This window comes from Bos mutus, chromosome X, assembly GCF_027580195.1.
Source record: "Bos mutus isolate GX-2022 chromosome X, NWIPB_WYAK_1.1, whole genome shotgun sequence".
Lineage (NCBI taxonomy): Eukaryota > Metazoa > Chordata > Mammalia > Artiodactyla > Bovidae > Bos > Bos mutus.
The window spans coordinates 133,022,275-133,044,403 of record NC_091646.1 but is presented as its reverse complement, the minus strand read 5'-3'; the positions used below and the strand labels follow the sequence as shown (position 1 = coordinate 133,044,403).

The window sequence follows — 22,129 nt, the reverse complement described above, 5'->3', positions numbered from 1 at the left end:
ATCCACTCTACCATCCTTGCCTGGAGAATCCCACGGACAGAGGAACCTGGCGGGCTATATTCCATGGGGTTGCAAAGTCAGACAGCCCTGAGCGACTGAACAAGAACAACAGAAAAAAGGCAAACAGCTCAGTGAACGGCTCAGGGTGACCCCCCTCAGACCCACGAGCTGTGCACTGATGGGCCCCGCAAGCAAAGAGCATGAACGGGGTCAGGACTGCAGAGGGAGACGTGGAGGAAACACGTAAGCAGATCCCAGCAGACACGACCACGTGACGGTCTTGAGAGCAGACCCAGACACTGGCCACAAGAGGACTTGTGGCTCCCACCGGCGACCAGGGAGGGGGTGCCCTGCACCAAGGCTGTTCCCGCAGCACCAGTGTGCATCCCAGCCAGCATCTCACAAACCCAATCAGCACACGAGGCAGGGCACCCCGACACTGTTCCCGCAGCCCCAGTCTGCATCCACAGAGACCCGGCCACAGCCACAGGGAGAGTGCGAGAGCAGGGAAGACATGCAGTGAGGACAGGAAGGGTCAGCACTGAGGAGGGAGCACCACAGTGAGGACGGAGAGGGTCAGCACTGAGGAGGGAGCACCACAGTGAGGACGGGGAGGGTCAGCACTGAGGAGGGAGCACCACAGTGAGCATGGGGAGGGGTCAGCGCTGAGGAGGGAGCACCACAGTGAGCATGGGGAGGGGTCAGCGCTGAGGAGAGGACCACAGTGAGGACGGGGAGGGTCAGCACTGAGGAGAGGACCACAGTAAGGACGGGGAGGGTCAGCACTGAGGAGGGAGCACCACAGTGAGGACGAGGAGGGGTCAGCGCTGAGGAGGGAGCACCACAGTGAGCATGGGGAGGGGTCAGCGCTGAGGAGGGAGCACCACAGTGAGGACGAGGAGGGGTCAGTGCTGAGGAGGGAGCACCACAGTAAGCATGGAGAGGGGTCAGCACTGAGGAGGGAGCACCACAGTGAAGATGGGGAGAGTAAGCACTGAGGACGGAGCACCACAGTGAGGACGGAGAGGGGTCAGCACTGAGCAGGGAGCACCACAGTGAAGATGGGGAGAGTAAGCACTGAGGACGGAGCACCACAGTGAGGACGAGGAGGGGTCAGCACTGAGCAAGGAGCACCACAGTGAGCATGGGGAGGGGTCAGCACTGAACAGGGAGCACCACAGTGAGCACGGGAGGGGTCAGCACAGATGAGGGGAGAGCACCACAGTGAGGACGGGGAGGGTCAGCGTTGAGTAGGGAGCACCACAGTGAGCATGGGGAGGGGTCAGCGCTGAGGAGGGAGCACCACAGTGAGCACAGGGAGGGGTCAGCACTGAGGAGCGAGCACCATAGTGAGCACGGGGAGGGGTCAGCACTGAGGAGAGGACAGAGCACCACAGTGAGGATGGTGGTGGGGTAGGCAGGGGCCAGGAGTGTCCGGATCCTGGGGTAGGATCGCCCTGCCCGGCTCTAGAGATGACCCGTTGCCCACATGCAAGAGCGTCCAGGGCGTGACTCCTACACGGCTGCAGAAGGTGCCAAGGCAAGTGGGTGTTGGAGGAGGGGGCTGCTGAACGGGTGAGAAGCCGCTCGGCACCATGCGCAGAAGAAGTGCCCCTTCTTCCTGCCCCATGCAGGCAATCACCCCGCTACGAGCACAGTTCGTACCTGAACAGAAGAGTTTACCACCCCAACTTACAGAGGAAAACACAAGAGAAAATGCTCATGGCCTACACTTTCTATCAAGGACAGAAATACGTAAAGCACAAAATAAAGAATCTGAGGACCAGGCAGGATGTAAATTTAAACCATCTGTAATTCAGAGGCTGACAGAAGAGTGGAAAGGCAAGGGAAGACTGGAAAACCGCTGGGACAAGGACCTCTGACCAGTGCTCGTATCTGGAGAACACACGAGACACGTGGACCTCCACACTAAGGAACACTGGGTGCTCGACGGGCAAACGATCTGAACACACATGGCGTCAAACAAGGTATAAATGACACAAATGGTACGCACACAGATGCTCAGTGCTGTGCGTCATTAGAACTGTGCAGCCAGAACAAGTGCCCGCTGTGATTCTACACAGGTGAGGTGCTACTGAACTAACCAATCCAGTGACAGAAAGTGCCCGGGGGGCCTGGCTGGACTGGGCTGGACCGATAGTGAGTTGAGGGTTTGCCAGAAACGCTTCTGATCTGACGGGTGGACAGTTTCACGGAGACATGCACACCCCCAAAGGGGATGAAGCTGTCCACAGTAAATACCTACTGCTCAGCTCACGTCATTGTCCCCAAGACAGCACCCAAAAAAGGGAAAGATGCCGACAAGAAACACATACACCATCAGAGACTGAACCTAGCCGTTACAGAAACAAGACGAGAAGCTAGAGTAAGCGACCTCAGCACCCAGACACACACACACAGACACGCCAGTGTGACCTCGGCACACAGACACACACACACAGACACACACACACATCCCAGTGTGACCTCAGCGTGCACACACACATCCCCCCAGTGTGACCTCAGCGTGCACACACACCCCCCCAATGTGACCTCAGGATGCGCACACACACACCCCAGTGTGATCTCAGCGTGCACACACACACACCCCAGTCTGACCTCAGCACACAGACACATACACACAGACACGCCAGTGTGACCTCAGCACACACACACACACACACAGCACTCACACATCCCAGTGTGACCTCAGCATACAAAGACACACACACACACCCCAGTGTGACCTCAGCACACGAAGACACACACCCCAGTGTGACCTCAGCACACAAAGACACACACACACACACACCAGTGTGACCTCAGCACACAGACACACACACACAGACACGCCAGTGTGACCTCAGCACACACACAAACAGACACCCACACATCCCAGTGTGACCTCATCATGCACACACGCACACACACACACCCCAGTGAGGCTGAAAACCGCAGACACCAAGAGCCGGCATCTCATTGCTCGCTATACGTGCCCAAGACAGGCACACCGGAAGATGGCCTTGTACTTCATGTTAAATTAAACATACTGCCAGCAGATGACCCAGCAATTCAACAGGCATTCCTTACCTCAGGCAGATGCAGAGCCGGCGCTGGAATCCTGGGAACACAAACGTAAACAGCGGCTCTATGCACGAGACGGCACTGGGAAGGCCCAAACATTCACGCACCGGTAAACACACACCGAAGGACGCGCGCGCACAGGAGGCCACTCGGCAGTAAACGCTGGGGACAAATACCACAGGTGTGCCCAGAAACCAGAGACAGCCCCCACGGGTCCCCCGTGACATTCTTGACCAAGCGAAACAACGGCAGCAGAAGGCCCGGGAGTAGGGTGCGTGGGGCCCGGGACAAATGCCGTCTGGAGGAGCAGACACAGAGAGACCATACGGGGCTACAAAGAACTGCACGCAGCAGAGGGGCGGAGCACTGCTGCCAAGACACAAAGGCCAGCCCAGCGGCCCTTCTGGGGAGCTGGGAGCAGAGGCCCATCCTGCCCCACTGACCCCTGCACACAGCCCTGCCAAGGTGGGGGCACACGCCCCAGCCAGGCCCTCGGGCCCGACCACCGATCAAGGAGTCCAGGAAGCCTGGTCAGCAACACGGGGAGGGGACCTGGAGCAAGAGGGGGCACGTGAGACATCCTGGTGTCCCCTCTGTTACTCAGTCACTAACTCATGTCTGACTCTGCGCAACCCCATGGACTGTAGCCTGCTGGACTCCTCTGTCCATGGAAGCCTCCGGGCAAGAATACTGCAGAGAGCTGCCGTTGCCTGCTTCAGGGCATCCTGCCAACCCAGGGATCTAACCCACGTCTCCTGCACTGGCAGGTGGGTTCTTTACCACCGAGCCACCTGGGAAGCCTATAGCGCTCCCTATATAAATCTAAAAATTAAATCACCGTGTTATCCAACAGCCCCACTCCTGACCATGTTATCTGGAAAAGATGAAAACTGAAATTCAAAGATTCACGCCCCCAGCGTTCACAGCAGCACTATCTATAACAGTGAAGAGATGGATCCCAGGGGCGGACACTGACACTGTGGAAAACTGTGTACTTACGGTGGGGAAATTTTACTCTGTGCCCATTATATCTCAATAAATCTGACTGAAAAACAAAATTAATTGTTTGATTCAAGAATCTAAGAAAAACTGACAATAGACAAATGTGTAAGAAAACAATAAAGATGTGAGCAGAGACTGATGAAACAGGTAAGCAAAAAACTGAAGTACTCTACGAAGCTGACGGACGCTTATCTGAAAAAAGAGAAGTGAATCTCTAGACTAGTCAAAATGAATCAGAAACAAATAACCCTACAAATAAAAATGGCCACACGTACAGATCTGACATTCCTGTATTACAAGAATATTGTCAAAATGACTATACAGCCCAAGGTAATCTACAGATTCGGTGCAACTGCTATCAAATTAACTGGTGACATTTTTCACAGAACTAGAACAAAAACTTTAAAAATCTGTATGGAGACATAAAAGACCCCAAATAGCCAAAGCAATCTTGAGAAAAAACTGAGCTGGAGGAGTCATGGCTTTAGACTAGAAAGCTACAGTACTCAAAATTGTATTTGTTGTTGTTCAGTCGCTCAGTCCTGTCCGACTCTTTGCGACCTTGTGGCCTGCAGCACGCCAGGCCGCCCTGTCCTTCACCATCCCCCGGAGCTTACGCAAACTCATGTCCACTGAGTCAGTGATGTCAAAAAGTGCAGTACTATGACGTGAGAACAGTGTGGGACTGGCATAAAACAGACGAAGACACAATGGAGCAAGACAGAGAGCCCAGAGAGAGACCCACGCACCTAGGATCAATAATCTATGACACGGGGGCAAGAACGCAGGATGCAGAAGGCAGCCTTTTCAATACGTGGTGCCGGGAAAACTGGAGAGTTACAGGCCAAAGAAGGAAAGCAGAACACACCCTAACAGCATACACAAAAGAAAACTCCAAATGGATGAAAGAGCTAAACGTGAGACCGGACACTACAAAACTCCTAGAGGAAAACACAGGCAGAACACTCTCTGACATTAATCACAAAATACCTTTCTGGACCTAACTCTCAGAGTAATAGAAACAAAACAAAAAATAAACAAATGGGATCTGATGAAACATACAAGCGTTTGCACAGCAAAGGAAACCATAAACAAAATGAAAAGACAGAATGGGAGAAAATATTTGCAAACGATGCAACCAACAAGCAATTGATCTACAAAATATACTAATAGCTCGTGCTTGTACAAATAGCTCCTGTTTGTATACACAAACAGTTCAATATGAAAAAACAACCCAAGGGACTTCCCCGCTGAGCCAGTGGCTAAGACTCCATGTTCCCAAAGGCGGCCTGGGATTACTCCCTGATCAGGAAACTGGATCCCACGTGCTGAAACTAGAGCACCTCACTCCATCAGTATCAAAGATCCTGGATGCTTCAACCAAGACCCAGTATGACCAAAGAAATAACAAACGTGTGCTCAGTCACTTCAGTCGTGTACAGCCAAATAAATAAACACGTTGCTTCAGTTGTGTCCAACTCTTTGCGACCCCATGGACCACAGCCCACCAGACTCCTCTGTCCGTGGGATTTCCCAGGCAAGAATACTGGAGTGGGCTGCCAAACCCTACTCCATGGGATCTTCCCGACTCGCTGATCAAACCCAGTCTCCTGCATTGAAGGCGGATTCTTTACCACTAGCGCCATCCTGGAAGCCCCAAATAAATAAATACATATATTTTTTAAATCCAATCAAAATATGGTCAGAAGAGCTCTGGAGAATGAAATGGAAACCCACTGCAGTATTCTTGCCTGGAAACTTCCATGGACAGAGGAGCCTGGCTGGCTACAGTCCATGGGATTGCGTGGGGCTGGACACGAATGAACGACTGGCTTTACTACCACCAGAGAGCTTCACCCACATGGCACAACATGGCCCAGTCAAATAAAGAAGAAACATGAAATAAGATGGTCAGCAGAGCTGAACAGGCATTTCTCCAAAGAAGACAGTACAGATGGCCAAAAGCACGTGAAAAGACATTCAACATAACTGACTGCTGCTGCGGCTGCTGCTAAATCGCTTCAGTCGTGTCCGACTCTGTGCGACCCCATAGGCGGCAGCCCACCAGGCTCCGCCGTCCCTGGGATTCTTCAGGCAAGAACACTAGAGTGGGCTGCCCTTTCCTCCTCCATACACACACTGCTGATATATACAATAGAGAATCAACAAGGACCCAAAGGGGAAGGGATAAAACAGGGGCTTGGGAGTAACACATACACACTGCTGATATATAAAACAGACAATCGACAAGGACCTACTGTACGTAGCACAGGGACTCTACTCAGTACTGTGTGATAATCAAATGGGAAAAGAATCTGAAAAAGAGTGGATGTCTGTCTAAGGATGCCTGACTCCCTCTGCTCACACACACTGTAAATCAACTCTTTGTTGTTCAGTTGCCCAGTCACGTCCAACTCTGCGATCCCATGAACTGCAGGCTTTCCTGTCCTTCACTATCTCCCAGAGTTTGCCCAAGTTCATGTCCAGTGAGTCTGTGATGCCATCCAACCATCTCATCCTCTGTCGTCCCCTTCTCCTCGCGCCCTCAATCACTCCCAGCATCAAGATCTTTTCTAATGAGTCGGCTATTCGCATCAGGTAGCCAAAGGATTGGAGTTTCACCTTCAGCATCAGTCCTTCCAGTGAGTATTCAGGACTGATTTCCTTTAGTATTCACTGCTTTGATCCCCTTGCTGTTCAAGGGACTCTCAAGAGTCTTCTCCAACACCACAGTTCAAAAGCATCAATTCTTCGGTGTTCAGCCTTCTTTATGGTCCAGCTCACATCCATGCAGGACTACCAGGAAAACCAAAGCTTTGTCTAGACGGACTTTTGTCGGCAAAGTAGCGTGTCTGTGTTTTAATTCGCTGTCTAGGTTTGTCTTTGTTTTTCTTCCAAGGAGCAGGCGTCTTTTAATTTCAAGGCTGCACTCACTGTCCACAGTGATTTTGGAGTCCAAGAAAATAAAATCTGTTACTATTACCATTGACAGAAAATAAATAAATAAGATAGAGATAAAAAAAATACAATAGACCAAGAACTGATTCTCTGAAAGAGTACACAAAATTGACCAACCTTTGACCAGGCTCACCAAGAAGAGAGAGCAAATCCAAAGAAAATAAGAAATGAAAAAGGAAAAATATCAACAAATATCACAGAAATACAAGAAATCTGTAAGAGAACAGTGTGAAGACTTATGTGCCAAGCAATCCAACAACCGAGAAAAGGACAGCTTTCCAGGAACACACAGCCCCCAAAACGGAATCTCAAAGAAACAGTAACTCGAACAAAGAGACCATTGGAAGTGAAATAGAATCTGCCATCAGAAAGCTCTGTACAAACAAAAACCCACTACCAGATGGTTTCACCAGCTAAATCTAGAAACACACAAAGAAGAACTCTTACTGATCCTTCTCAAACTGCTTCAAAGATTGAAGAGGAGGGAATACTCTCAAAGACAAGCAAACATCACCCAAATACCAAAACCAACACTACCGAAAAAGAAAATTACAGGCCAACATCTTTGATAAATACAGATGCAAAAATTCTCAACAAAATACTGGCAAACCGAATCCAACAACACATAAAAAAGATCATACACCATGACCAAGCGGGATTCACCCCAAGTTCACAAGGATGGTTCGACATACGCAAATCAATCAATGAGATACACCATGTCAACCAAGTCCAAAAGTGCGTGTTCAACATCCATTCATGACAAAAACTCTCACCAAAGTGAGTGTAGAGTAAACATATCTCAACATAACAAAAGCTATCTATGACCAGGCCACAGCCAGTACTGTCCTCAACGTGAAAAGTCGAAAGCCTTCCCTTTTGGGAACAAGACAAGGATGTCCAATCTCACCATTTCTATTCAGGACTGCAAGTCCCAGCCAGAGCAATCAGACAAGGAAAAGATATAAAAGGTGTTCAAACTGGACCCGGAGCGGTGGGATGGGGTGGGAGATGAGACAGAGGCTCAAGCACATATGTATACCTATGGCTGATCCACGTTGATGGATGGCAAAAACCAACACAATACTGCCATTATCCTTCAATTAAAAATACATAAATTAGAAAATAAATGGTATCCAAATTGGAAGGCAAGTGGTAAACTATCACTATAGGCAGATGATATGATACCATAAATAGGAAACCCTAGAGACTCCACACACAACAACTCTGGAACTGATAAATGAACTCAGCAAGACAGCAAGATATAGGACTAACATATAGAAATCAGTTGCATTTCTTCACACTAATAATGAAATAGCAGAAAGGGAAAGTAAAAAAGAAATTCTTTTTAAAACTGTATCCAAAAACATAAAGCCAATCAAGGAGGTGAGAGAGTTACATGCTGAGAAACTAAAAAAATCATTAATCAATAAATTAGAGATGATTCAAAGAAACAGAGAAATATTCCATGCTCCTGGATTGGAAAAATTAATATGCTTAAAACGACCATACTATCCAAGCAATCTACAGATTTAATGTGATCCCTATCAAATTAGCCATGGCATTTTTCACAGAACTGGAACAAGCAATCCTAAACTTGATATGGAATCACAAAAGACCCAGAATTGCCACAGCCATCCTAAAGAGAAAGAACAAGGCAGGAGGCGTAATGGCCCCAGGCCTCAGACAGTGCTGCAGAGCTAGAGGCAGCAAAGCAGTGTGTGTCGCTGTTATCGCTGCTCAGCAGCTCAGTCGTGTCCGACTCTGCGGCCTCACGGACCGCAGCACGCCACGGTTCCCTGTCGTCCACCATCTCCCAGAGTTTGCTCAGATTCATGTTCATGGAGTCGGTGATGCCATGTAGCCATCTCATCCTCTGTCAGCCCCTTCTCCTCCCGCCTTGAAAACACTGTGGTGCTGACACAGGAACAGACACCCAGATCAGGGGCTGCAACAGAGACTCCAGAAATAAACCCACAACTATCGTCAGTCATGCTCTGACCAGGAGGCAGGAATATACAATGGAGAAAAGAAGACAAACGCTTCAGCAAGTGGTGCTGGGAGAGGTGGAGAGATGCATACAAATCCGTGAAGTTAGAACACACCCTCACGCCATACACAAAAAAACTCAAAGTGGCTTAAGGACATAAACGTAAGACACGCGGCCACACAACCCCTAGGAGAGAACACAGCACAACACGTTTTCTTAGGTCTGTCTCCCAAGGCAACGGGAATAAAAGCAAAAATAAACAAACAGGACCTAATCAAGCTTACAAGCTTTTGCTCAGCAAAGGAACAAAAGACAACCCACAGAACAGGACAAAATATTTGCAAACGACGTGACTCACAAAGGATTGATTTGCAAAATGTACGCATAGCTCATACAACTCAACAACACAACAATCGAAAAACGGGCCAAACGTCTAAACAGACATTTCTCCAAAGAAGACACACAGATGGCCAACGGACACAGAAAAATATGCTCAACACCGGTAATTATTAGAGAAATGCAAATCAAAACTACGATGAGGTACCACCTCACACTGCTCAGAATGGACATCACTGAAAAGGTCTACAAATAAATGCTGGAGAGGGTGTGCAGAGACAGGAACCCTCCTACAGTGTTGGGAAGAACGTAAATCGGTGCAGTCACTGTGAAAAAGTTTGGAGTTTCCTCAAAAAACTAAGAACAGAACTGCCATATAATCCAGCAATCCCACTCCTGGGCATATACCCAGAAAAAATTCTAATTCAAAAAGATACACGCACCCGTGTTCAGGGCAGCATTATTTACAACAGCCAAGACACGGAAGCAACCTAAATGTTCATCCACAGATGAACAGATAAAGAAGTGGTACAGATACGATGGAACACTACTAGGCCACAAAAAGAGTAACACGATGCCATTTGCAGCAACATGGATGGACCTAGAGGTGATCGTACTGAGTGAAGTCTGTCAGACAGAGAAAGACAACACCTAATGATATCATTTGTATAAGGGTGTGAAATACGGCACAAACGAACTTATCTGAGAAACAGAAAGACTCACAGCACAGAGATCAGACTTGGGGCTGCTGGGACGGGGCAGGGGGTGTGGCTGGAGAGGGATGGACAGGGAGTTTGTGATCAACAGATGCAAACTGTTATATATACATGATGGATACACAACAACGTCCTACTACACAGCAGAGGGAAGTGCGTCCGATATCCTGTGATAAACCATAGTGGGAAAGGATGTGCGTATCTGTACAGCGCACGTTGTTGTGCAGCAGAGTTACCACAACATTGTGCTGCTGCTGCTAAGTCGCTTCAGTCGTGTCCGACTCTGTGCGACCCCACAGACGGCAGCCCACCAGGCTCCCCCGTCCCTGGGACTCTCCAGGCAAGAACACTGGAGTAGGTTGCCATTTCCTTCTCCAATGCGTGAAAGTGAAAAGTGAAAGTGAAGTCGCTTAGTCGTGTCCGACCCTCAGCGACCCCATGGACTGCAGCCTACCAGGCTCCTCCATCCATGGGATTTTCCAGGCAGGAGTACTGGCGTGGGGTGCCATTGCCTTCTCCAACAACATTGTAAATCAACTCTAATTCAATTTTTAAAAAGGTGAAAAAAACCACCCAGAAAGTGGGACAAAATATTTACATAGCATATATATCCGATAAGGGATTGTATCTGGACTACAAAGAATGCTTATGAGTCAACAATAAAATGACAAACACCTCAACTGAAAAACAGTCAAAGGATCTGAAGACACACTGTCGGAAAGAATACATAGAAACGGCTCACAAGCACACGAACAGTCTCAACATCAGGCAGAGAGGAAAGCGGTAATCGCTTCAGCCGTATCTGAGTCTTTGTGATCGCAGGGACTGTAGCCCGCCAGGCTCCTCTGTCCAGGGGATTCTCCAAGCCAGAATACTGGAATGGGTTGCCTTTCCTTTCTGCAGGGGATCTGCCTGACCCAGGTCTTCTGGGCTCTTTACCATCTGAGCTACCGGGGAAGCCTGTAGTCAGGAAGGAAATGCAGTTCAAAACCACAGGGAGGCAGCGCTGCCCTCACACCGGGAGGGCCGGTCCTCAACCAGAGAGACAGGGAGTGCTGGAAGAAACGTGAACACGCTGGAGCCCTCGCACGGCGCAGGTGGGAACTGTGGCAAAGAGTCCTGAGGTTCCTCAGAAAGGCAAACAGCGCCACTGTCTGAGGCCGCCATTCCACTCCCTGGGCCTCGACCCAAGAGAAATGCAAACGCATCCACCTGCACAGACCTGCAGCACAGGAGAGCCCACAGCACCATCGCTCACAAGAGCCAGAGGCCAGAGCCGCCCGAGTGCTCCTGAAGGGCACAGCCGCCCAAGTGTTCCTGAAGGGCACAGCAGCCCGAGTGCCCGTGAAGGGCAGAGCCACCCGTGTGTTCCTGAAGGGGAAGCATGGAAAGGAACAGTAAAAGGAGGGCAGCTCTGACACAGGCCACAGTGTGGATGGACCCTGAACACACGACGTTCAGTGAGAAGTGCAAGCACAGAAGGACACACAGAGTGTGATTTCATTGATAGGAAACGTCCAAAACAGGCAAATCCATGGAGACAGGAAGTGGATTCATGGTTGCCAGGGACTGGGGGAGGGGAGTGGGTGGGTACATGGATGGATGGGCAGGGGGGTGGATGGATGGACAGATGGATAAATGGACAAGTGTGTGTGTGGGTGCGTGGATGCATGGATGACTGAATAGATGCGTGGTTGGGTAATGAATGGATGGATGATGCAGAGATGGTTGGATGGACAGATGGATGGATAAGTGGGTGTATGGATGGATGGATGATGGATGCATGGTTGGGTGGGTAGACAGGTGGGTGGATGGACTGACAGGTGGATAGATGGGTGGATGGATAGGTAGATTGATAGATGGATGGATGATGGATGGATGGATGGGTGAGTGGGTGGATGGATGGATGGGTGGAAGGATGGATGGATAGATGATGGATGGATGAATGGATGGATGCATGGATGGATGGGTGGATGGATGGATCATGGATAGATGGGTGGATGGATGGGTGGGTGGACGGATGGATGGATAGATGACGGATGGATAAATGGATGGATGGACAGATGGATGGGTGGGTGGGTGGGTGGGTGGATGGATGGATGGATGATGGATGGATGGATGGATGATGGATGGATGGATGGATGATGAATGGATGGGTAGGTGGGTGGGTGGATGGATGGATGGATAGACAATGGGTGGATGGATGGATGGATGGATGGGTGATGGATAGATAATGGATGGATGGACGGATGGATGGGTGATGGATGGATGGACGGATGAATGGATAAACAGCATGTGGCCCGTGCACACACTGGAAGACAACTCAGTGACTGAAGAGAGGGGAAGCTCTGACACAGGCTACAGTGTGGATGGACCCTGAACACAGGGTGCTCAGTGAGAGAAGCAGGCACAGAAGGACAGACAGTGGGTGCTTCCGTTTATACAAAGAGTCAGAAAGAGGCAAATCCACAGACACTGGAGGCAGACTCGTGGTTTCCTAGGGATGCAGGGGAAGAGGAGGCGCGATGGCAACCACGGGGTACAAGGTTTCTTTCTCGGGTGGTAAGAGCTCACTGTAGAGAAGGCTGCACAACCCTGTGAATACACTGACGGCTGAGCTGTACACTTTAAATGGTGAATTGTGGTGCACATGGATTCCATCTCAAGAAAGGTTTTAGAAAAAGAGAAAAAGGCAACCCCTAAAAGCTGAAGGCAGAAAGGAGCACGTGGAGTCACTCAGCACACAGTCCAGCAGAGCTTTTCAGGACGTGCACAGCAGACAGAGAGTTAGCAGCCGGGGCCAAGAGGAAGAGATCTTACAGGAGCGGCAGGGGTGATGGGGGAGAGAAGGGAGGCAGAGAGGAGGGGAGGGGGAGAGGAGAAGAGGGGAGGAGGGCAGGCGGAGGGCCAGGGGAGAGGAGGGGACACAGAGAAAAGAGAAGGCGCCCGCAGCACTGGAGACAAAGGAGAGAGGCTGGGCACTGCCCTGAAGAACCAACGTGTAACTCACAAGCAGCCTGCGCGGCAGGCAGCGTGACCCCCGGGAGATCAAACACGTGGGAAGTGCCTGCCCACAGCTGTCGATGACACCTAGAGTTGGGGTGCTGGGAGCATGCGGACCCCACATGTGGGCACAACACCGCAGGCAACCTGGGGCCTCTGACTGACGTGAAGCGGGGGCCTGTCCTCTGTCCAGCAAGCCTCCCAATGCAGGAGACACGGGTTCGATCCCTGACACAGGGTGATGCCCTGGAGAAGAAAATGGCAACCAGCTCCAGTATTCTTGCCTGGAGAATCCCACGGACGGAGGAGCCTGGAGGGCTGCGGTCCACGGGGTCATAAACAGTCGGACACGACTGAGTGACGGACACACACACAGAGTGAGACAGCAAGGGACCACAGGGAGCCCGGGCCCCTTACAACAGCCACCCAGCACTAGGGACGGCCAAGGACACCGTGTCGCGTTCCTGTAGGAGATGGTGCAGACACCAAAACGACTGGGCGTCCACACGGAGGAGCCAGAGCCGCACTCTCTGCGATGAGCACTTTGGTCACACTCAGGGTCAGTCTATAGTCACACACGCGGTGTGTGGACTGTGGACACGCATCCCCTGGACGGGAGACACATGGGAAGGCCTGAGCTGAGCCCGTGGGGACGGTCACTCCAAGATCACGAGGCCCTGGGGAACAGCACGCAGGCCGTCCGTGTCCTGCAACAGCGAGGACAGAGCTCGGCACGTCCTCTGTGCCTCAGGCTCCAAGCACGGCAGACAGCGGGCGCAGAAGCCGAGCCCTGGGCCCGCCCATGCCTGAAGAAGGACCCCCCACGTGCCCGCGGGGAACCCACCTTGGCCACGCGGCCCATGTCCTCTATGGTGGCCCTTTCATGCGGGAACTGGGCGAAGGTCCTCTCGATCTTGGTGATGACGGCGTCTATGTTCACCGTGTCCTGCGGGCGGCCGCGGGGGAAGTAGAAGGTGGGGATGCTCCGGCTCGCGGCGGGCGGCAGGGGCTCCTCCTTCCTCGTCTGGACCTGAGGAAGACAAGAGTGAGGGCCTGGGCACGTGGGCACCTCCTGGGGATGCAACTCAGTGAGGGCCTGGGCGCGTGGGCACCTCCTCGGGACCCACATTCAGTGAGGGCCTGGGCACGTGGGCACCTCCTGGGCACGTGGGCACCTCCTCCCTCTATTTTCATCATCGGAGGCAGGTCTGATTCATGTCTCCCCCCACCGCCCCAAGCCCAGTTCACCCACTGTGGACGGGGCACCCAGACCATCACTACGGGCTGACTGCAGACACAGGAGGGCACGCAGCCCACAGGCAACGGCACATGTGACCACTGGCCTGGTCCACACTGCCAAGCCTCCCTCATCCTGCTTCAGCTGTGAGCCCCTGGAGAGGCCAGCTTACCGCCCAGGCTACTGAGAGAACCTGCCCTGTGTCCTGCGGGAGGTCAAGGGAGGCGTGGCGGGCTGTCCCCTTGGTGGCAGGTTGCACCTGTGACCGCTTGTGCCCACACCTGCCCTGCCCCGTGGAGGTTTCAGCCCCAGCCAGCACAGCCCTCAGGAAACACACGGCCCCAGGGCTCTGCCTCCCAGGACGGGCAGCAGCGAGCACCACACAGGAGCCAACAGCACGCTTTCAGCCACAGCTGACGTCAGCCAGGCATCTCCCAACACACCTACCACTTGGTGGTGTAGGGTGTCCACCCGGTGCCTCATCAGGTGGCCTGTGGGTGGGCGCAGTGGCCCACCAGCCCTTCCAGGGCCGGGGGGCTGGGAGGGGTTGCATCCAGGGAGGGACACAGCAACAGGGCCTCTGTCACCCCAGGACAGCCTCCCATCAGACCCCACTCCCTTCAGAAGCCCTGTCACCCCAAGTCATGGGATCATCAGGACCCAGGACAGCCTCCCCTCAGACCCCACCCCCTTCAGAGGCCCTGTCACCCCAGGTCACGGGGTCATCAGGACTCATGACACACCCTTCTGTCAGAGAGCTTTGGAGCCCGTGAGCCCCCAACAGGATCACAGAAAGAAACCCACACCTGGACACAGGAGGACAAAACCCGAAGACCCAAAGGCAGCCAGCAGGTGCTTAAACACAGCCCAGGCATGGGAAGCAAGACAGATGAGGGGAAATCTTCAAAGAAGCAAACAACCGGGCTCCATCCAACTGTCAACAGAAACAACAGATTCTAGAAGCCAGAGGAAGACAGTGCCCACCTTGTCCCCTTCTACCTGTGAGGAGGTGGCTGTCACATGACGTGAACACTGAGATGTTTTAACGACCCAAAGAGAACAGAAAGCCAAAGTGAGCGTGCAACAGACAGCTGGCCCAGGCGACGCTGAGGCGTGCACGTCAGTGGGGAGCAAAGCGCCCCCAGATGGAAAATCTGAACTACAAGACAGGGTGCGGGGGGAGAGCAGTGCCTACCTGGCTAACTCCACACGCATCCACCAGAGAAATCAGTCATAAGAACACCATTTTACTTCTTTCTGAAAACTCCCAAGAAGATGACAGCATACAACGCAAGGGAGATAGAATGGAAGTGTGTGAGAGTTTTGAGTTGGATGATAAAGATATGGATTAACTCAGTTCCTACAAAAATGACACTGTCAGATGAGCAGTGACCTGGTGGGAAGCACTCCAAAGGGAAACAGGCAAAGGAGAGCACGCAGAGAAATACAAAACAAACCAGAATAGACTCAAAGTCATGTAAGTGAACTAAACGTTCCAGTTAAAAATACAAAGGTCGGAGGCCCTGCCTGGTGGCTCAGTGGTCAAGAACCCACCTGCCAACGCAGGAGAGGTGGGTTCAATGCCTGGCCGGGGAAGATCGCACATGCTGAAGAACAACTGAGCCCGTGCGCCACCACTACTGAGCCTGCGCTCCAGAGCCCGGGAGCCACAGCTACTGAGCCCGACTCCCCAGCTGCCCCGAGAGCCCATGCCCTGCAACAGGAGAATCCACCGCCACGAGAAGGCTGCACATCTCAGGCAGAGAGCAGCCCCTGGTCACCAAAACTAGAGAAAAGTTCGCGCAGCAACCCAGCACAGCCAAAAGTAAACTCAAATCAAGTTAACTTTAAAAAACAGGAAGATCAAACAACAACAACAAAACAGGTTTATTTATAAGACATACGCATAAGGTCTCAGGACACAACAGCTGAAACTTAAGTGGAAAGAGATACAGCGGCCAACAGCGATGGGAAGAAGGCAGGCACCGCTGTGTTCACGCCCAGAGTGGGCTGGGGGCCTGGACTTCCAGAGAGAGGTCGGGACACCGCGCTGGGGTCCACCACGGGCGGCGCCGCCGACCCCGAGCTGACCGCTGCCCCGGCGTGGCCTCAGCGCCCACCAAGCCCCGGAGCAGGGAAGTGCGGCGCAGGCAGGCAGGGCCAGGCGACGGGAAAACAGAAGCGCCGGGTGCGGACACGGGAGATTTACAGAGTTATCTCTGGGCCATAAATAGCGCGGCCGGCACAGCTGCGGGACAGGCGCCCTTCGCCAGCACACAGGGCGCCGCAGGGGCCGCGTCCGGCCGAGCGGGGCTCCCCAGGGCCGGAGAGAAGCGGCGGAGGACGGCGCCCTGAGCTCGGTGCGGCCGGCTGGACGTCCGCGATGAAGGCGGAAGGGGCACAGCCGTGCATCTGTGTGGGTGAGAGAGAGACACGCACACACACAGAGGACTCCCAAGTGGGGCTGGGCCCCCTAAGCAGCCCGCAGAGCAGGGGCGCCGGCCTCGCCCCGCCCCCGCCCCAGGCCTCCCTGTCGGCCGTCAGCACGGCACCTGCTGCCGGCGGCAACTTCTGTCGCGATGCGGACACCCGCGCTCCCTGATGGCGACTGCGGAGACCAGAGACGCCAGCGGCCCTAGGGACACGCGCAGCCGCGAACAGGACAAGACACGGCCTCGTGGAGAGCGAGGCGCCCCTGTGCGGCGGGAGCGGCCACACCGGGGACAGTGCCCGCCTTCGGGAGCAGCCCAGCGCCCCCTCCCGGCACGGCTTCTAGCGCGTCCTCAGCCGGTCGGCGTCTCCGCGGACAGAGGGCGCGCGCTGGGCCGGCGGGGATGACCATGGGTCTAAGCACCCAGGAGGGGCGCGGGGCGAGCGGAGCAGGGCCGGGGGCGGGTCAGCACGCGGGGCGCAGCCGGCAAGGGCCCCATTGGAGCAGAGACCCGGGTGTGGGGACACAGGCGGCAGAGGCACCCAGCAGAGGGCAGCACCAGGCTGGGAGGCCCTGCAGGCCGGAGCCTCTCCTCCTCCAAGCCTGGGAACCCTCCGCACAGGCTGGAGAGGCTGGGGAGGGCCAACTAGGACTTCAAAGGGCCCACTGATGGACACACAAACAGATGAGAACATGTGCGCCCCTGGGCAGAGGACTGTGCGGCCCACGGAGCCAGGAAGCAGGGCTGGGGTGTGGAGCTGGGGAGCAGCCCGAGGGCCCAAGTCCATGGGCCAGGACCGTGGGGACCACGTCTGACCCCCGGGTCCCAGGAGTGCAGACCAAGGGGGCACACTCAGGGGCACCCTGCACAGTGATGTGACCCCCCGGGGCCTGACACGGGCAGAGTCTGCAGGTTAGGCTGTCAGCACAGGGAGGGGAAGGGAGCCTGGACTGTCACGGCACCAGGGTCTCCCCTCCGTGGGGCCCCTGCGTCCACCTGAAGGGCCCACAGGGAAGCTGGATGGGTGAGAGCGGGACCAGGACCAGAACCAGGGATGGAGGAGGGGGGCGGGGGAGCCCATCCCAGGGCCTGCTGCGCCCCAGATTCAGTCCCGGGGATGGAGGCCAGCACCCAGCTTGGACGGGGCGGCAGCACAGCCGGGCGGGGTTCTCGTGGGCTTGGGACACGCGCTGAGGGCCGCCACGGAGGACAAGCTGGGGGCCTGAGGGCTGCTCAGCGTGCGCTTGGCCCGGACGTCCACAAGTAGGGGCTGGATAGGAAGAGGGCTCTGCAGGAAGAGGAGAGCCTCACCCACAAAACACAACAGCCACACTGCATACGTTCCTGTGGCCCTGAACCCAGCACGGCTGCACCAAGCTGCAAGTGCACGTGTGTGAAGCACCGAGTCCATCTCCACATGCCCTCCAGGCCCACACACCCTCACCACCCCCGCCACAGCCCTCATACCCCCAACCATCACGTCTCTCCTCACCCCATCCCCTCCTCACCCCATCCCCTCCTCACCCATCTCCACACACACCCCACCATCCCCCTCCAGACCCCATCTCCACATGCACGGCCCCCACCATCCCCTCCTCACCCCATCTCCGCACACCCTGAGGTTTGCAGCTCCCCCAAGGATATGTCTGGAGTCCACACTCAAACACCGAGAGGTGAAACCAGAAGCCAGCCAGGGGAGCTCCCCTCCCCAACACTGTCCCCAGGACACTCCCCTCTCAAGAGCTGAATTCTGCACCTGAAGAGCACTCACTGCCCAGGGCAGGCGCCCTCATTCCCAGGAAAGATCGCCGGGATGTGTTTTCTGTAACCTGAAACTGCTTCCTCTGAAAGGCCTGAGTGACTGGATAAGACGCACAGCTGTCCTGGGAAAATCAGGCTTTCCTGCAGCTCCTGCCTGTAGCCAGGGCTCCCCTCCCCTCCCCCTTGACGAACATCAAGGCCTGGCCACCACCGGCGGAGGGCTCCCCGATCCGGGGACACCCCAGCACTACTGTGTACCACATAAACAGCAACCAGCAGACGTGCCCCTCCGTCTGTAAAACGAGATCAGCCTCATCTGATCGCACACTCCGAGTCTGAACAGACTTTCCTGCCCAAACGGGGCACCGATTTACAAGCGTCACCCACTCGCAGACCAAAGCTCACACGTTAGAAAGACAGCTGTCAGACAGAAAAAAGAAGGCCCAATAGCTCTCTAAAAGTTCAGACATGGTCCCAGGATGGGGAAAAACTCGATTTAAAGTACCAACAGGAAGCAAGCTTTTCCCACCCCAGACAGGCCGGTATGTAATTCGGCGACTTTTTGCTTTCTTAAGGCCACCAGATGACCTTAACTCATCGCCTGGGAGAAAATACAAGCGATTCCCAGTGCCAAACATCCCTGACAGCAGAACCTGCCGTTACCAGAAGACCCCAGGGTGGCCGCGGGTTCTACATGCCCCGGTCCCTTTACTCGACTTTATAAACCACAGACGAGGCCCAGGCAGAGAGAGACCGGCTTTGCTCTTGTGCCCGCGGGGGAGAAGCACCGAGAAGTTTAAAAGCCGAGTGCCTGCTGAAACCAACGAGCGATGCGCTTCCTCTAAAGCGCTCAAACTCCACACGCGCTCGCAGCGAACCGCGCTCGGTCCTGAGAGCACTGCGTTACTGCGACGGGCGCTGTGCTCCGACCACGCGGGGAGGCTGCCTGTGCGCCTGCGGAGCCAGGGCTAAAGCCTCCCCAGCCCGTTCAGTCCGCTCCGCAGGCGTTTTCCAGGCACCGCGGTCCTTGCGGCTGAATCTCCCAGAAAGGAGCTGTGGGCGCCTCGCTTCAGAGCGGCTGTCCCAACAAACTTCACGGGCCACACACCTGCTCTCCGCGCGCAGGGCCGCTGTTCCCGGGCAGAGGTGAAGCCCCCACCCCCCAGCACGGGCAGCCCCCCGCCCCGACCTCTCCGGGGCTGAGCGGACGCAGCAGCCCCGCGCCCGCACCTGCTGGAAGGCCTTGAGCCGCTTCTTGAAGCGCGAGGGCAGCACGAAGTCGCAGCCGCGGGCCAGCGAGGCCAGCTCCTGCCGCAGGTCGGGGTCCTGGCGCAGGGAGAGGTCACGGAGCCGCATGTCGGCTCGCGTGGGCCGCCGCGGCCCGGGCCGGGTGCGCTCGCGGGGCTGCGGCTGGCCGGGGCCGGCGGGGTCGGGGCGGTCCAGGCGGCCGGGCTCAGCGCGCTCCATGCGTCGCCGGCCGGCGCTCTGGGGGCCGGACCCCGGGCGCGCGCATTCCTCCGGCGGGGCGGGCGCGCACAGCGCGGGCAGGGGAGGCGCGGCTAGCAGGCGGCGGGCGGCCCCTCCCCGGGCCCCGCTGCGCTCCGCGGGGCAGGCCAGAGGCAGGGCGCCCGCCCCGGGCCGGACCGAGCGTTGGACGAAGCGCAGGACGCCCGCCCCGGGCCAGCCCGCTGCGCGTGGAGGGAGGCGGCCGCCCCCCGTCCCCCACCCCCGACCCTTGCTCTGCTCAGCCCGCAGACAGGCCGCCGAGGCCCGCCGCCCGCGGGCTCCCCGGGAGGGACCCGGCCTTCTTTCCGGACGCCGTCAGCCAGCCCAGGGCTAAGCTGGAACCTACGACAGAGCAAGCGGCCCAGACGCACGGGCCCACAGCCCGCCTGCGGCCCAAGAGCTGTTCCCTGGGAAACTGGCGGCAAAAGAAGGGCTTTGGAGGTCACCACCCACGCGCACTTAGGAGTGTAGGGGAAAAAAAAACAAAACAGTGAAAGTGTTTGTTGCTCAGTCCTGTCTGAGCGGCCCCATGGACTGTAGCCCGCCAGGCTCCTCGATCCGTGGGATTCTCCAGGCAAGAATACCGGGGTGAGCGGCCAATTCGTTCTCCGAGGACATCTTCCCCATCCAGGGATCAAACCCAGGCCTCCTACACTGGCGGCGCGTTCTCTACCGTCTGAACCACCAGTTGGGAAGATGTTCACTCAACCTGTACACTATCTCCTGTGAAAACTCGGGGTGCGGGTGCAAGCGAGGGTTCTACCGCATTCCGGTGTGTACACAGGTGCACAGCGTGATGAGAACCAGAACACGGGGAGGAACAGAATCCGACTCAGACCGTCATGTACTGGGAACCCTGAAAAGGGAACCCGGGCCCTGACGTGGGGGTGGACTCCCCGCAGAGCCAGGCCCGCTCTGGGCGGGTCTCCCCGCCCGCGCCCCCCGGACACGGACACACATGCAGTCTACCCCTGGCCTGAGGGTCCCACCCCTGACATCGCAGGACCCCAGGGACGCATGTCCCTTCACCCTTCCCTGCCCCGGGACAGAGCTGTCTGGGGAAATGGCCTTGGGGGTCAGGAGCCTCTTCACTCACCCACCCTCTTCCTGTCTCTCTAACGGACTTCGGGTTTGGGGCTCGTTTTTTTCCAGCCGTGTTTGTCTCACAGAAACAGAGGGCAGAAGTCCAGAACTGCCTGCAGGGCCCAGGTTCCCCTGTCAGGAACAGCCTGAGCGGGGCACTGCGTCTGTTAGAAATAGGAGCCCACATCACTGCGGTGAGGAACCCACGCAGATAAGGCTGCCCTGAAGACGCGCAGTCTCCCCAGGGTGCGTCTGGTCCTGCACACCCTGAGGGTCCGTTCAAGACAAAGGCACAGCGCTGTGTTGCCACCACTGCGGTGTCACTCAGCAGGCTTGCTGCCCTGGGGGCTGTACGTTTTTTAAGATTTTAAAATAGTATTTTTTATGTGGCCCACTTTTTAAAGTTTTCAATGAATTTGTTACAACATTCCTTCTGCTTCGTGTTTTCAGTTTTTGGCCCCGGGGCATGTGGGACCTTAGCTCGTAGATCAGCAATCGAACCCGCAGATCAGCAATCGAACCTGTACTCGCTGCCTTGGAGACGAAGGTGTCAGCACGGGACAGCCAGGGAGGTCCCTCCCCCAGCCCCTGCCCTGGAGTCCGTGGGCTCAGCCGGTTCACGCCCCCTCCCCAGCACCATCCATCCACCCTGTATCCGTGCTCCGCCCGTCCTGAGTGCCCCCAGCGGGAATCACAGGGATGCAGCCTCTTCCGGCTGCAGCGTCACCTGCCCCAAACTCCTGCTCAGGACCCCTGTCGTGTGCCTGTCCTCTGCCTCTGCCCCTCTCTCGGCCCTGCTCCGTCCTCCTGTTCCCAGAACATCCTCAGGGGCTCGGGGCTCGGCGGCCGACCCCCACATCCCCCATTCTGCAGACACGGGGACAGTCTGGGGCAGAGTGTGTACCACTCAGTGGCCACGGCGCCATCACATGTGGTGTGAGGTCACGGTGCCCGAGGCCTGCCCTGTCAGACCCGCTCACAACACGCAGGAAGGCCCCCAACAGCATGCTGGGGGGGCCCGTGC

At 55.5% G+C, this 22,129-nt stretch overlaps 1 protein-coding gene across 2 annotated transcripts in view; it reads right to left on the bottom strand.

The window, feature by feature from the left end:
- Positions 1 to 22,129, bottom strand: part of PPP2R3B (protein phosphatase 2 regulatory subunit B''beta) — a 40,995-nt gene that overhangs the window by 11,613 nt on the left and 7,253 nt on the right. Inside the window, exons 1-2 of one of the 2 annotated variants that reach the window (XM_070366041.1) lie at positions 19,747 to 20,360; positions 13,931 to 14,116 (exon numbers count right to left, since the gene is read on the bottom strand). In XM_070366041.1, coding sequence (XP_070222142.1) covers positions 13,931 to 14,116; positions 19,747 to 19,983 — 423 coding nt within the window. In that variant the 5' untranslated portion in view covers positions 19,984 to 20,360. Of the gene's footprint in view, positions 1 to 13,930; positions 14,117 to 19,746; positions 20,361 to 22,129 lie in introns of those variants that run through there. The other variant, XM_070366040.1, reaches the window with a different exon arrangement.